This window comes from Cervus elaphus, chromosome 20 (assembly GCF_910594005.1).
Source record: "Cervus elaphus chromosome 20, mCerEla1.1, whole genome shotgun sequence".
In the NCBI taxonomy this organism is placed as follows: domain Eukaryota; kingdom Metazoa; phylum Chordata; class Mammalia; order Artiodactyla; family Cervidae; genus Cervus; species Cervus elaphus.
The window spans coordinates 35,385,488-35,399,529 of NC_057834.1; the positions used below are offsets into that span (position 1 = coordinate 35,385,488).

A 14,042-nucleotide genomic window follows, 5' to 3' on the forward strand; every position below is an offset into this window, starting at 1 on the left:
CACTACCACTTGCCCTTCTGAACTTCTCCAGAACAGACAGGTCAGCTTGTTCTCACACCTTGCCCTCTAGCTCAAGATGCCTTAGCCTGAAGGCTTCCCCTTACTCTGAGACCAGCTTTCTGGGCCATGGGAGTGCTCCAGAGGACTGGGGCGGAGTGTGGCTGCTTTCATTTCTCCCCAAAGGTTACCTGGAACCTGGGGGCACAGTGAAGGAAAGTCACCATGCCCTGCCTGGGCCAGAGACACCTTTACAAACGTGTCAGGCTTCTGACTGGGGAGCAGCACAAGGTCCAAAGGATAATCCCACATCAATTTCACCGAAGTTTAGGATATTCTTTTTGCTTCTGTTTGAGATCAAGGGGTTTTTAGTGGAAACTCATTCACAACACTTCTGACAAGAGGAAGAAGTCCACAGTGAAAGCTTCTTTCAAGAGAAGAACCTTTCAATTTCCCCCCACCCATCCACCTGCTGTTACCAAATCCCTGCCAGGAACGGCAGGCCCCTCCACCTCACCAAATGAAAATATGCAAGAGTGGGACAATCTGAGGTTTGTACAATTCTCCCTTCTCATCTTAAAGACTAGAAAATAGTGGGCGATGAACCTAGAGGTTAGGCCAAGGTCACTCAGTAAACGGCAGCTTCAGAACTGGGTCCCAAGTCTCCGGATGCCTCGCTCTTCCCACCAACACTAGAATGTCGAAGGCAGTCAGGATCACCAAGGTGACCACATCAAGGGCCGAGGCACCATGCTGGAGGATTCTAGCCTTAGGTAAAAACCGTCCAAGCTCAAGGGCATCTACCACGCCCCAGAAAGGCAATTCCATTGGCTTAACAGGTTGGTCCCCACTCAGATTCTGATCAACCCAGAGTAAAAAGTGCACAGGATAGAGACAGTCTTGAACGCTGACATCTCCCTGGGCCTTGCATGGTGCTCACTTGATACCCAGGTAATGTGTTAAGGAACAGAAAACAGGGAAATAACTATCTGGCTTCTGAAACCCATGGTCCCTGCAGTGTCAGCTGGGTTACCAGTGACCTCAGGGCCTCCTCCCCTCCACCAACAGAGTAGACCCAGGACTAAAACCAAAAAGGAGGAAACGAAAGAACGCGGCCAAACCCCAAACAAAAGTCAGCTGGAATGTTCCTGTTTAAAAAGCCACCATCTTTAGATTTTAACTGTTTAGATTACCCCATGGCTCCTGTGCAAATCATCAAAATATGCCTGAACAGGAACCTGCATCCTTATTAGACCTTATGTCACCAAACTCACAGAAAAGGACTGTGCAGGAAGGAGTCAGCTTCCAGGGGTAAGGGTGGAATAACTGCGAAACTATATGAGGCCTCTGAAAGGGCCCGTTCACGGGACTTGCCCCTGCTGAAGTGGAGGAGGATGCGGATGCCGCCTGAGAGGCCAGAACTGGAGCTACAGGGTATGCGCTGTCCTTACTGCCAGGGGATGGCGAGGAATGTCACCCCACAGACCCATCTGCAAAGGTGGCGATGGCCCGTGGCTGATGAGCATGTAACTCATTAAAGCGAACATGACTAATGAATGGCGACCACGAGAAAGGGCAAAACGCATTCTGGGAATTGCAACAGAGGACCCTCCCGTTAGGGCTGAGCTAAGGAAAGAGCAGACCAGGCTTCTTGGGAAGGGAAGGCCGGGGCAGAGGAGGGAGTTCTCTTTGGAGCGCCCGTTCTCTTTGGTCAGGTGGCGGCGGCTGAGCATGTGGAATGCGTATGTGGGCGTGCGTGCAGGTGTGTGTATGGAGGTGAGGGTGGGCGTGGGAGGCCTCATGGGCCGCGGCTGCCTGCAGTGCCTTTCCGTGTGACCTTACCGGGTCAGCCCTTTCTCTTACTAGGTCCCCTCGCCCGTCTGTCGCCTAAACTCTGCAACGCTCGGCAGTGAGTTTGCGCTGACAGTACCGGACCCCTATGCAGCCACCCACACAGGGCCGGTCAACCAAAGCCGGACACTCAAGGCACTGAAAGCGGAAGAAGCAATCTGATTGGTCCGGGGGGAGAGGGGGGGAAGCTAGGTAACAAACGAAAACCCGTCTAAAGAGAACATCTCCCACAGATGTCCCCCAGAAGGTGGCCTCTCTAACCAGCTGGTCAGCTCTGGGGTAGGACAGCAGAGCCTGACAGCCAGGCCCCCTTCCGGTCCTATAGAGCCCATCGGGTGACAGGTCTCATCACCTGAATGTTTAAAATGGATTCAAAGTGCTTCGAGATTGAAAGAGTAATGGAAGGTACTGGAAATCTGATAGAGAACAGGTTCTCCCTTTCCTTTCCACTGGGACTTGTGTTTGGGTGGGGAGCTCCCTACAGCTTCTTTTTATTTTTTTTTTCCCAAGTGAGGTTTTTTTTAAAAAAATTATTTTTTGTTGTCTTTGAAGAATAGCCAATAGCACCCCCGCTTTCACCAACACTCCCCAGGCAGGCTCATTAAAGCCAGGAAGTGGGGCCTGCTGGGGAGGAGAGGGGGCTTGGATGGGCTCCCTCTAGCGTGGGTTCTGGAAACCGCTATGTAGCGCTCTGCTGTCTTGCTGGTGACTCAACGTGGTTCCTGACCTTTCCTTCTCCATCACGACCCCCTGACCTACCGGCTGGCGCAGCACAGAGGAGGAGGAGGAGGAAAGGGCAGCGCTAGGGGAGATACCTGGGTCCCTCTGCAGGCAGAGAGACAGGTGTCCACAGTGGGCAGCCAAGATGACTTGGCATTTTAATCCCAGCTGAGCTGGATCTGAACTCGGTGCCAGGGCTAACAAAAACAAATCCAAGGTCCCTTCTGCAGTCCCGAGGAGGGAGAGACGCACCCAAGGTATGACGCGGACAACAGATGGGACGGGCCAGGCAATCTATCTGTACCAGAGCCACCCACCCCGACACTCCGTGTCCCCTGGGCCAAAGCTTGCTCCTCCCCACGGGACCCCCGCCCTGTCTGCTCACGTGAGACCAGAGGGGCGGCATAGAAAGGGAATGCTAAAAAGTGGCCCCTCTACTCTCCGCAACCTTCACTTTCCCAGTCCCCAGACTAGGGCCAGGCAAGAGTGCAGGTCAGAAGAGACACATCCTCCCGAAGAAGAGGGAAGGGCAGGCCCAGGAGGCTGGGGCATGCGCAGAGCACCATCCTCGGGACGGGGTGTTTCCGGGAGACCTGCTCCCTGCCTGCCGCGGTGGGAGGAGGAAGGCTGGTCCAGGACGGGAGCAACAACGGGCAATGTCCCTGAATATCAGGGAACAGCTGTAAGAGCCTTCTCCTCTGCCCCGCAGAGACGCCCCGGCCAGGCGCCGGCCCTACACATGCGTCTGCATGCGCTGCTGGAATCTCTGGCCGTAGTCCGAGTGCTGGGAGGTGTAGGAGAATCGCGTGGCGGTGGCGTACTTGCCAATGGGGTCGTATGCCTCGTACGGGGTCCGCTCCAGGCCGGACGGTGGGGCCTGGGGGTAGCCCAGTCGGTAGGTGGGGTACCCTGCTGCCCCGGGGAAGGGATGGGAATTGAACTTCTCATAGTTCTCGTAGGACAGCTGGCTGGCGGTGTCATTGCCAGCGGGGGCAGCAGGACCAGGGGGCGTGGGCTCGGGGCCGTAGTCGGGGGCCGGGGCCCGGCTGTAGGTGTTGAGCTGGGCGTAGCCGCTGGAGTGGGAGAGGCGGGACGAGGGGCGGCCGTCGAAGCGGGCAGGGCCGGGGGCACGGTAGTCAGCATAGAGCACTGCCCTGGAAGACGGGCGGTCTTCGTGGGCACGCACGTTGTAGTAGCCATTGGTGGGGTCCTGGGTGGCGATGAAAGAAGAGGATGAGAAGGTGGGTCCGTCTCGGGGAGGGGTGTGGCGTCTCATCGAGGCCCGCTCGGCCTCCTTCTCTGGCTCTGCCCGGGTTCTCAGCCAATAACTCTTCATCTCCTCTGTTCCCTCAGGAATCTCCTGACCCTGCCTCCGCACACCTGCCCTCACCTCCACTCTGCCCACCCCTGGAGCCCGCGAGCCATGTCCCGCGCCCCTCCAGGGGACCCTTGGGCGCTGGCCCTTCCCCGATCCGCACCTTCATCTCATACTCCTCCCGCGTGTCGATGGTGTCACAGCGCAGATCCTGCTTTAGGTCCACGTCATCCTTGAAGGACTGCAGAGGAGCAGGGGCTGGGCATCAGGAGACGGATGCCTGCTCTTGCCCGCCCTGCCCACCCCCATCCACACACCCAGAGGCCGCCTGTTAAGAGGAAGGGTCTGGGCCAGGGGCAGACTTGAACCCTGCGTCCTCTCCCCGCAGAGACTCTGGAGTATAGTGGGAAGAGGCCAGAGATACGGGTTCTAGCACCAATTCTGTGATCACGCGCAGTGCTTGTGTTATATCCCTGCCCCTCTCTGCGGCTGTTCTTCATCTGATGGAGCACTGAGGCAGTTGGGCCAGAGAACTTCCAGTTGGGTCAAAAAACTCTTGACACGCTGTCGCGGGGAGAATGGGGTGAAGGAAGCCTGAGGTCCCACCCGCCTGTCCTCAAGAAAATTAGCCTGGGGAGCGTGCGCATGTTTATGGGTCTGTATGTATGAGAGTGGGTGTGGGGTGGAGGGGACAGGACCAAAGTAGGTCAACTGAGGGGGCAGAGAGTGGCAGTTTTAGTGACCTGGGGTGGGGCTGGCCCCAAGAGTGTGAAGAAGAGGGTAGGCCGGCAGAGGGGAGCGGACGCTCACCGAGTAGATGGCCTTCATGACACGGGTCGCCGTGGAGACGCTGGCAGTGTCGTCCTCCCGGTCAGAATGCATCGTGAGCGGCTCCCGGTTCACGGTCTCCACTTTGATGTCCAGCTTCCTCAGGGTCACGTCTTTGCGACCTGGGGACAAGGGCCGCAGCCTGGACCTACCTGGCCTGGAGCGCGCAGCTGCCAAGCCCTCCTCGCCCCTCCCCAGCCCTGCCTGTCAGAGGCCCTCGGGAGGGCCGTGGCCCCAGCAGGGCCCATACTCACTGCCTTTGCGGCGCCGGTAGAGGAAGAACACCAAGGCGATGAAGAAGAAGATGAGCAGGATGCCTGCACCAATGGTGGCCCCGGCGATGATGCCCACGGGTAACACCTCTTCAGATGGGGGAAGGAAAGGAGGAGGGTGAGGATGAGGTCACAGTGATGGCTGAAGCTCGGAGCAGCCGAGCTCCAGGCCCCTGGACTTTGCACAGGGTTACGTTTCAGCTGAGGTCAGTTAAAGTCAAGGTGGCATTTGAGAGGAGGTCTGCACTGTGTCTGGATTTAGACCTTCACTTCATCAGAGCTGGGATCGACTGGTCCCTGGCCGTGGTGGTCTGTCTGTCCCTCTCTTGCAGCCCACCTGCCTGGGAGACTTGTCTCTCCTTCCTGGGCTGGGGTCTTGCCTGAGGTTGGCTGTCCCCAAACTTTCCCACGGCCACCTGGGTTTCCACCTGTTCCACTGCCTTCCTCATCCACACCATTGTGACTGCTCCATCTGCACCTGTCCTCCCAGGGCTCAGGCAGTGCTGGTTGGATCCCCCTGCTCCTTGGAGATGAGAAGGACCCAGGAATCCTGCCTCCAGTTTCCTCTCCCTTCCTGTCTGTCCTGGATGGATCAGATCCATGTAGGGCTCTTCCCTTTCAGAAGTGTTTCCTGCAGAGTCCTCCTCACTCTGTCTCCTCTGTTCTTTCCCACCAGCTCCTTGCTCTTGCTGGTGCCCTTAGCTAACTAAGACAGACTTCCTCCCCTGCCCCGCCTCCCCCCCAGTTATTTCTCCCCATCTCCCACATCAAATAGCTAGTTCTTACTTAAAAAAAAAAACTCTTTTCCTCATCAGAGTTGGGAGCTTCCAAGAAACTCAAAAGCATTATGTCTCTTTTATCAGGCTAGAAATGCCTTAAGGGAGAGAATATGTGTCTCCTATCAGACTAAGGATTTATGAAAAGGTGTGTGTGTGTGTGTGTGTGTGTGTGTGTGTGTGTGCACTCAGTCATGTCTGACTCTTGCAACCCCATGGGCGTAGCCTGCCAGGTTCTTCTGTCCGTGGAATTTTCCAGGCAAGAATACTGGAGTGGGTTGCCATTTCTTTCTCCAGGGGATCTGCCCAATGCAAGGATCAAACCTGCATCTCCTGCATTGGCAGGCAGATTCTTTACCACTAGCGCCTCCTGGGAAGAGGTGGGAGAACCAAAGCTTCCTATGCTATTCCAAAGTACTCCATGAATATCTTCTCATTTAATCCTCATACCAACCCAGTGAAGTATGGAGTGTTAGTGCCTTTACAGTTCATTTTATTTTTCTGCATCTGAAGTCATTTCCTGCCACTCTCTAGGTCCTCCACTAAACTGAAGGTTCCCGGATGGCAAGGATGGTGTTCATTTACATCTGTCCCTGTGGTTCCTAGTGCGGGGCCTGGCACATAGCAAATGCTCAATGAATGTTTAAAACAGTGAGTGGTTTCCCAGCTGAGCACAGAGACCAGGCTGGGGTGCGCAGGCCCAGGAGAGAGCAGTGTCTCTGAGCCATGCCCCTGGAGAGAAGAGGGAGCGGAGTCCCCAGGCTGCCCTGTGCCCTGGCGACACAGCCAGCGCCGCGGTTACCTCGCTCTTCCAGCTGGATGATGGCCGTGCCCGGCCCGAAGCTGTTCCAGGCGGTGCAGTTGTAGTGGGTCTGAAAGTCGGCCTCCATGACGTTGTTGATGGTGAGTGTGGACAGGACCCCACTGCCCGAGTTGGTCCTCTCCACCGTGTAGCGTTCCAGGGTCCCCACCTCCAGGAAGTTCTCCTTCCATGCCCAGGCCTGGGGTGGGGAGGGCAGGATGGGATGAGGAAGAGGCAGGTGGTGGAAACACCTGACCCAAGGCAGACTCATAGCCTCACCCTGTGTGCCCTCCAGCCCAGACCCACACTCACCCTACAACAAGCCCAAGCCACCTGCTGCCTCCAATCCTGGCATCAAACCTCCAGTCTAGGAGGAGCAGCGGCTCCCAAACGTGCTTGAGACACATGCTGTGACCATTCAGATAAGCGTAGGGACACTCTTTCACATGAGGATTGCTGGGGCTTAGCTCCTAAATATGACTCTCTAGGGCACAGGCCCAGGAATCTCTCTATTTGGTGGTGGTGGTTGTTGAGGCAAGGGAGAGCAATTTGATTCGGAAAGCCAGCAGACCTGGAAGATGGCATACCAGTGTCCCAAAGACACATCATTCCCAAGTTAGAACTGAGGCTTCTCTTATTGGGAATCGCTAGTTTTGTAACAACCCCAGCTGATCCAATGAGCCAACAAGTGGGAACAAGTCCTGGCCGGACAGCCAAGAAGCCTGGGCTCTCGGCCTGGTCCTCCCTTTGGGCCCTGGGTGGCCGCCCCCTTCCGTCTCTGGGCCTCAGCTTCCTCGCCTGTAAAAGGAGAGGACCAGGCTAGTGTAGATGGTGCTCCGGCTTCCCTCCAGCTCTGACAGTCTGAGACTCTAACTAAACGTAACTTCGGCCTTGCCTTTCCCACCCCACAGCCAGCCCCGCATGAACCCACCCAGCGGCTCTGGAGACCCATCCACAGACCCTTATAAATGAGTGGGCCTCTCCCGGGCTCCTCCATCCCCCGTCCCCCAGGCTGGGGCATGCCCCCTCCACTGTGTCTCCTCCCTCAGAGTGGAGCCCCAGGGAGAGGGAGCCGCCGACAACTGGCTCTTTTCCAGGGATCAGTCCTCCTCGCTCTGAAAGCGAGGCCCCCCGGGAGCCGAGCCGCCCGCTGCCCAGGCGGCCGTGGTAATGAAGTGTCCCTGGGCAGCCCTGGAGTTAGCCAAATGGTCATTAAATGTGATGAGGGGTTTGACGGTTAATGGTCACGGAAGGAATTAATGGCTCGTGGTGTGGGGGAGAGGGAGGGGTGGAGAGCGGCGGGCGCGGTGCTGGTAGGAGGAGGAAGGCAGGAGAAGGGAGGGGAGTGGATGGCTGGGTGGGATGGAACTGATGGGGCAGGGCTGGGGGCAAGGAAGAGATGGGGAGGCTGAGGAAGGAGGGGGAGATGAGGGAGAGGACAGAGCAGGAGGGAAAGCCCAGGGGAGCGAGCAGCGCATCCAAGGAGACTTCACCAGGACTTTCACACCTGTTGTGAAAGGCAACAGCAGCCCTGTTCAGTAGGGACCACTGCCCCCATTTTATGGATGAGGAAACTGAGGTTCCAAAGACCAAGTAACTGGCTCAGGGTCACCCAACAAGGAAGAGAGGAGGTGGCGTGTGAGCAAGGGGAGGAAGAGAGTCAGAGGATGAGAAGCACAGGGCCTAGAAAGGGCCTGGGGAGAGCGGGAGGGGAGGCTCAGGCAAGGCTGGCCCGAGGCCTGGCCCACTCACAATGCGGTCTGGGGGTGGCGTACTCCCGATGAAACACTCGACCTTGCCGCCGTCGCCCCTGACAGCGTACTGCACAGCCTCGCTGGAGATGATGGGGGGCCCTGCAAGCAAGAGGACAGGGCCAGGGCCAGCTGGAACCTCCAGCAGCCCGCCCCCAGCACCCCCCCCACCACCGCCTTCATCAGGCCCCTCACCGTTCACGTAAAGCGGCACCTCCCGCTCAGCCACTCCGATCCGAGGCACAATGGCCCGGCAGGTGTAAGTGCCGGCATCGGCCTGGGTCACCGACTTCAGCAGCAGCTGGTTGCTGTTACTCAGGACCTGGGCAGAGAGAGCAGCCTCGGGTGGGGAGCCAGGAGGCCTGGGCCCCTAGATCCGTGTGGGCCCCCGCATTGGAGGCATTGGAAAGAAAGCAGGAAGGGCCACAAGTGAATTCCCAGAAGGGAAGCAGAGTCCCGAGTCTATCTGGTCCATCCCTTGATTCTAAACAGGTTAGCATTTAGACACAGCATCTCTGTAAGAGTGGGCAGACCTGGGTGGAGGTGCATGAGGGCAGGTGAAGCTGCCGTGATTTTTAAAAGAGGACGCAGCCACTGCTGGTGGCCTCTCCTAGTGCTTCTCTTGCCAAATGAGGAAGTTTCACTCTAAAATCCCTCTTTCTGCAACTCTGGCCCAAACTGTCCCCTATCGGTCTCTGCAGAGCTGTAGAACTCAGCCTTCTCCCCTCTGGTGCACCACCCCGGCCACCCCACCCTGCTATGCAGCATTCACCGCCCAGGTCTCTCGCTGCAGCAGCGGCTCCACTCCGGCCCCCCTTCCCCCTCCCACCCACAGGTCACTGTCCCTCTCACTGCCACGGAAGCAGCCAGCTGTCTGCCAAGGAGGGGTGGGGTTTACTGCCAGCACCGTCCTTCTCTTCCAAATCCAGAGAACTTGGAAATATCCCAGGTTCAACTTGAAAAAGAATGCTGTGCCCCCTGCGCCCCCTCTTCCCAACCCAAGGCCAGGCTCCTACCACCCAGTGTCCAGGAGAGGCGGAGAGCTTCTTACCATGTTTGAGTCCTTTTTGGTCCAGGTGAGGGTGAGGGGGGGATTCCCAACCCAGACACAGGTGAGGGTCACATCAGAGCCAATGTCTGTGGTCGTGGGTTTAGGGTCAACTACAATCCGAGGGGCAACTGAGGTAGAAAGGGACAAACAGATCATCAGGGTCCTGATCTCATCGGGGCCGGGGGTGGGGGGTGGCAATTCCAGTCCTCCTCCTGCCTTGCCCCCTCTCATGTCTCCTCAGCCCCAGAGAGCCTCCCCCAGCCCACTCCAGGTCCTTTAAAGCCCTCGCCCCTGCAGCTACTCACAGTGGACATTGACCAACGTGCTGACATTGGTGCTCCCCACTTTGTTGTGAACCTCACAGGACACCGGCTCCGTGAAGAAGGAATAATCGACATTTGTTTCATAGCGACTCTCATGGGCATCTTCAATCAGGAAGCCCCCCTTGGCCCACCTGGAGGAGGCAGCAGAGAGCAGGGTCAGGCCTTGGAGCCCTCTCTGGGACATCCCGTGGCCTGTCCTCCCCAGCGCCCCCCGCCCCCCAGCTCCGGATCTCAAGGGCCTCCCAGTATCCCTCCCCTGGGTGTGCCCGCCCCCGCCCCTCCCCTCCCACCTGTAGCCCAGGATCTCCGGGTTGGCCGTGGCCTGACAGGTAAAGACGACGCGCTCGCCCTCCTGCACCGTCTGGGGCTCGATAGACAAGGTCACCGTAGGGGGGTCTGCAAGGCAGAGGACGGCAGGTCAGGGCCTTTTCTGTCCCTCACATTTATTTTTCTCTCTCTAGCACATACACTGAGACCTCACCCGTGTGGTGATCTGGGAATTTGAGTTTGCAGTGTACCAGCTCCAGTAAATAAGCTTTCCTCACCTTTATTCCAGGAGCCTCTAGGGGCCGGCTAGGGTGAGGACCAACCATGATACCAAAGGGACAAAGTAGGCAGACCATGTAGTGACCAGCTGTGACCACTAGGCGTCAGTGTGGGTTCGCCAGGCTCACTAGCCGGGATGGGGGTGGGGCGCCTCTCCAATTGCTGCCCACACTTGCACCCTTCCCTGGGCAGTGGGGATTTATTGAGCACTTACCCGGTAGCGTACTCCATGTGAGATGCTCGTATACTAGATCTCACTTAACGCTCACAACCCTGAGAAGCAGGTACAGGCCATCACAATCCCTTATCTGAAACCCCCGGCATTAGATGTGTTTCAGAATTTGGAATTTTTCAAATGTTAGAAAGGTTATGGTGACCACAGACCATTTACTGTGCAAGACCCCCAGCAGAATCTGGGCAACATCCCATAGAAACACGCATTAATATATCTGCAGTGAAATGTACAGCTATTCCAGTTGAGTTATTAAATAAAAGACTACAAAGAGCTTCCGTTCAGGTTTTGCCACCCAATCACTTTTGGTTTGGAATTTCCGATAAGGAGCTGTAGGCCTGCGTTTTATTTTCTGCACATATTCAGAATTAGAAACTACGGCTCAGAGAGATTACGTCATTGCCCAAAGTCACACGGTTTAAACCCGGGAACTGCCTGGCTCACAGCTGATGCCTCTTGTGCCAGCTCTCAAAGCCTACGGTTCAAAGCAGGGAATCCAAGAGGACAAAGAAACGGAGCATCTGTCCTGGGGCCCCAGGGGATTCTTCTGTGCTTCCCAAGGGGTGCTGCCCCCTCAGGGTGCACGTTGCCCACCCCCTCCCCTCCACCCCGGGACCCTGCTCACGGTGCACATCGAGCTCAATGGACGTCTCCTTGCCACTCGGGATGGCCTCATTCACGCTGCGGCAGGTGAAGACACGCCCAATGTCCAGGTCTGTAGGGTTGATGAGCAGCTGGCTAATGGTGGTCTCCCTCTTCCCATCCTTCAGCAGTTCCTGGGGTGGGAGGATGAGGTGGGGAATAAGGGTGGGAGACACGGTCAAGCTCAAAGCCCCTTCCTCTGCTCTTGGGGTGATCCACACAGAGCTAGGCCTGCTGGAGGGGCATTTAACCTGAAGCTCTGCCCTTCCCCTAGCCCCTACCTCCTCCCCAGGTTTAGGTTTGTTTTTAAACTAATAGACTTTATTTTTTAAGAGAAGTTTTAATTTTGCAGAAAAATTGAATAGAAAATACAGAGAGTTCCCATATATCCTCCTCCCCAACCCCAGCTCCCGCTATTGTTAACATGATGCACTAGTGTGATCCATGTTACACCTGATACATAAGACAAGTGATGCACCAACATTGATACCCTATTACTAACCAAGGCCATAGTTTACATTAGAGTTAAATCCGTGTTGTACAGTTTTCTCCATCCTTTTAAGTCTCGTTCCTGGAATTCCCTGAGTCCAACCCAAGCCCGTCCTTCTCTGGAAAGTCTTCCTTTGCTCATCCCAGCTCTCAGGACTCTCGCAGACTGAACCTGTGGCCCTCACAGGCAGTCTGTCCTCCGCACTGCCCTGGTCACATCGCCTTGCCGCTTAGGCAGCGGGCCTGTGTCTCAGGGCTGGGCCTCTCCTGCTAGACCATAAACTCCTTGAGGGCAGGGAAGGGAGTCACTGGCTCAAAGTCTCACAATGGTACCCAACCAGACATGATCACAGCACCCTTGGGCTGTTTTCCAAGGCTATTTGCACACTGCCTAGGGGAAACCATAGTATTAGGCCAAGCGGGGGCCCACGGTTTAACAGCAGTACAAGCATCTTACTAGGCCTGATGCAGTGCTGGAGCAGCACCAGTCCAGTGCAGTAACACTGGCTTCCTCCTGCTGCTTCAGAGCTCCATCGTCTTCAATAAATATAAAAAAAAGGAAGGGGCAGGAGATGGCAAATGGCCATTGACCAGTCAGCTTGTTTGGTTGCCAAAATACTTCAAAACATGTAACCACAGAGGGGAGAAGTGAGAGGGTTCTCGGTGGTGAGAAAGTTAAGCACCACCAAAGCCAGACTGTCAAATGGTGAAATGAAGGCCAGAGAGACGTGAATTGTCCAAGGTGACACAGAGTGTGGAGGGCAGAGCAGACCCAGGCATTCCCTGGGGCCATACTCCAATGCACACAGGTGAAAGGTCTCTCCCCTCAATGAGAAGTGTCTCCTGCAGCATCTAGCAAGGGGGGCTGGGTACACCTGTGCCTGTCCACAGCTGGCAAGAGGAGCTCCAAATAGGACACCTAGATTCTAACTCCAGCTCCACCTCAACTTTGCCATGTGATCCTGGGCAAGTCATTTGATGTCCTTCTCAGCAATAGGTTGCTGCTGCTGCTGCTAAGTCACTTCAGTCGTGTCCGACTCTCTGTGACCCCATAGAAGGCAGCCCACCAGGCTCCGCCATCCCTGGGATTCTCCAGGCAAGAATGCTGGAGTGGGTTGCCATTTCCTTCTCCAATGCATGAAAGTGAAAAGTGAAAGTGCAGTCGCTCAGTTGTGTCCGACTCTTCGCGACCCCATGGACTGCAGCCCACCAGGCTCCTCTGCCCATGGGATTTTCCAGGCAAGAGTCCTGGAGTGGGGTGCCATTGCCTTCTCCCGGCAATAGGTTACTCATCTATAAAATGTCCATATAATCGCTGCTTACCCAAGCTCTTAGCTGTGCTGACTGGGAACATGCACCAGCTAGAGGATGGGGGAAGAAAGTTGAGAGGCTCGGTAGCAAGAGACTACATTCTGATCCAGGTATAAACCCCAGCTCTGCTGCATGTCAGCTGTGTGTGACCCTGGGCAAGTCACTCAACCTCTCTCTAAACATCAGTTCACTCTTTCTGAGTTGGAAGTAACAGCTAATTTATGAAACTCCTGTGAGGATTAAGAGAGACTGTCCATAGAGCTTAGCATGCACGGTGCCTGCTACACTGTAGGTGCTTAATGAGTGTAGCTATTCTCATAATTATTCTTACTCTCTGCTAACGACTGAATGGCCCTGAGAATTCTCGTCTGGACCTCAATTTGCCCAACTATTTAATGAGTGGATTGGACCACATGACTTCTAAGGCCCCTTTCCCCATCTGTGTCCCCCCGTCTGTGGTCAGATCCATGTGGGAAAGGAAAGGTGGCCTAGAGGGTGGCCTTCGAGGAGCTGGGGGGCAGTGGGGTCTCACCGTGCTGGCTACAGCACCCTCCTGCTGCGTCCCGTCCCGGAACCAGATGATGGTGGCGGCAGGCTTGGCGTTGAAGGCGCGGCATGTGAGGTTGTGGGGGGTGCCTGCCTGCAGCAGGATCACAGGACCGCCATCAATCCTGGTGTCCTCTGGGGGGACTGTGGGGAAGAGCAGAGCAGAGTCAGTCCGGGATGTGGCCAACAGTGCCCTGATGACCGAAGCCCCTGCCCCTGGAAGCAACTCTCCTAACACATGTCCACCCTTTGCTGGGGCAGTGCCATGCTTACCCCCTAACTTACAATCACTGAATCTGCTGCTCCTGTGGTCTGGGGGACCTGGCACAGAAAGGTGGCTACCTCCAACATAGCTTCTTATATCCATTCCCTCCTGTCTGCTCCTCCGCCCTGGAGCAGCTGGATGAGTGGGTCTATCACAGCAACCTCCCAAATAGACTCCCTGCCTCCAGCCCCTGCTGGCCTCAACCCATCCATCATGGCTGGCAGGTTACTTTCTCTACAGATCAGCCAAGTCTGTACCACTTCCCTGTTCAACCACCTTCCATGTCTACCAGCTGCCACGGGCACGTGTTGCAAGCCTCTCGACC

At 56.2% G+C, this 14,042-nt stretch overlaps 1 protein-coding gene across 4 annotated transcripts in view; it reads right to left on the bottom strand.

Annotated features, from left to right (window-relative positions):
* Positions 1 to 2,376: 2,376 nt before the first annotated feature.
* Positions 2,377 to 14,042, bottom strand: part of KIRREL1 (kirre like nephrin family adhesion molecule 1) — a 100,824-nt gene continuing 89,158 nt past the window's right edge. For 3 of the 4 annotated variants that reach the window (XM_043878869.1, XM_043878866.1, XM_043878867.1), the window contains 12 exons: positions 13,439 to 13,596; positions 11,090 to 11,240; positions 9,977 to 10,082; positions 9,669 to 9,817; positions 9,364 to 9,491; positions 8,508 to 8,682; positions 8,314 to 8,414; positions 6,562 to 6,760; positions 4,966 to 5,073; positions 4,694 to 4,833; positions 4,047 to 4,124; positions 2,377 to 3,778 (listed from right to left, as the gene is read on the bottom strand). In XM_043878869.1, coding sequence (XP_043734804.1) covers positions 3,302 to 3,778; positions 4,047 to 4,124; positions 4,694 to 4,833; positions 4,966 to 5,073; positions 6,562 to 6,760; positions 8,314 to 8,414; positions 8,508 to 8,682; positions 9,364 to 9,491; positions 9,669 to 9,817; positions 9,977 to 10,082; positions 11,090 to 11,240; positions 13,439 to 13,596 — 1,970 coding nt within the window. In that variant the 3' untranslated portion in view covers positions 2,377 to 3,301. The remainder of the gene's footprint in view (positions 3,779 to 4,046; positions 4,125 to 4,693; positions 4,834 to 4,965; positions 5,074 to 6,561; positions 6,761 to 8,313; positions 8,415 to 8,507; positions 8,683 to 9,363; positions 9,492 to 9,668; positions 9,818 to 9,976; positions 10,083 to 11,089; positions 11,241 to 13,438; positions 13,597 to 14,042) is intronic. The other variant, XM_043878868.1, reaches the window with a different exon arrangement.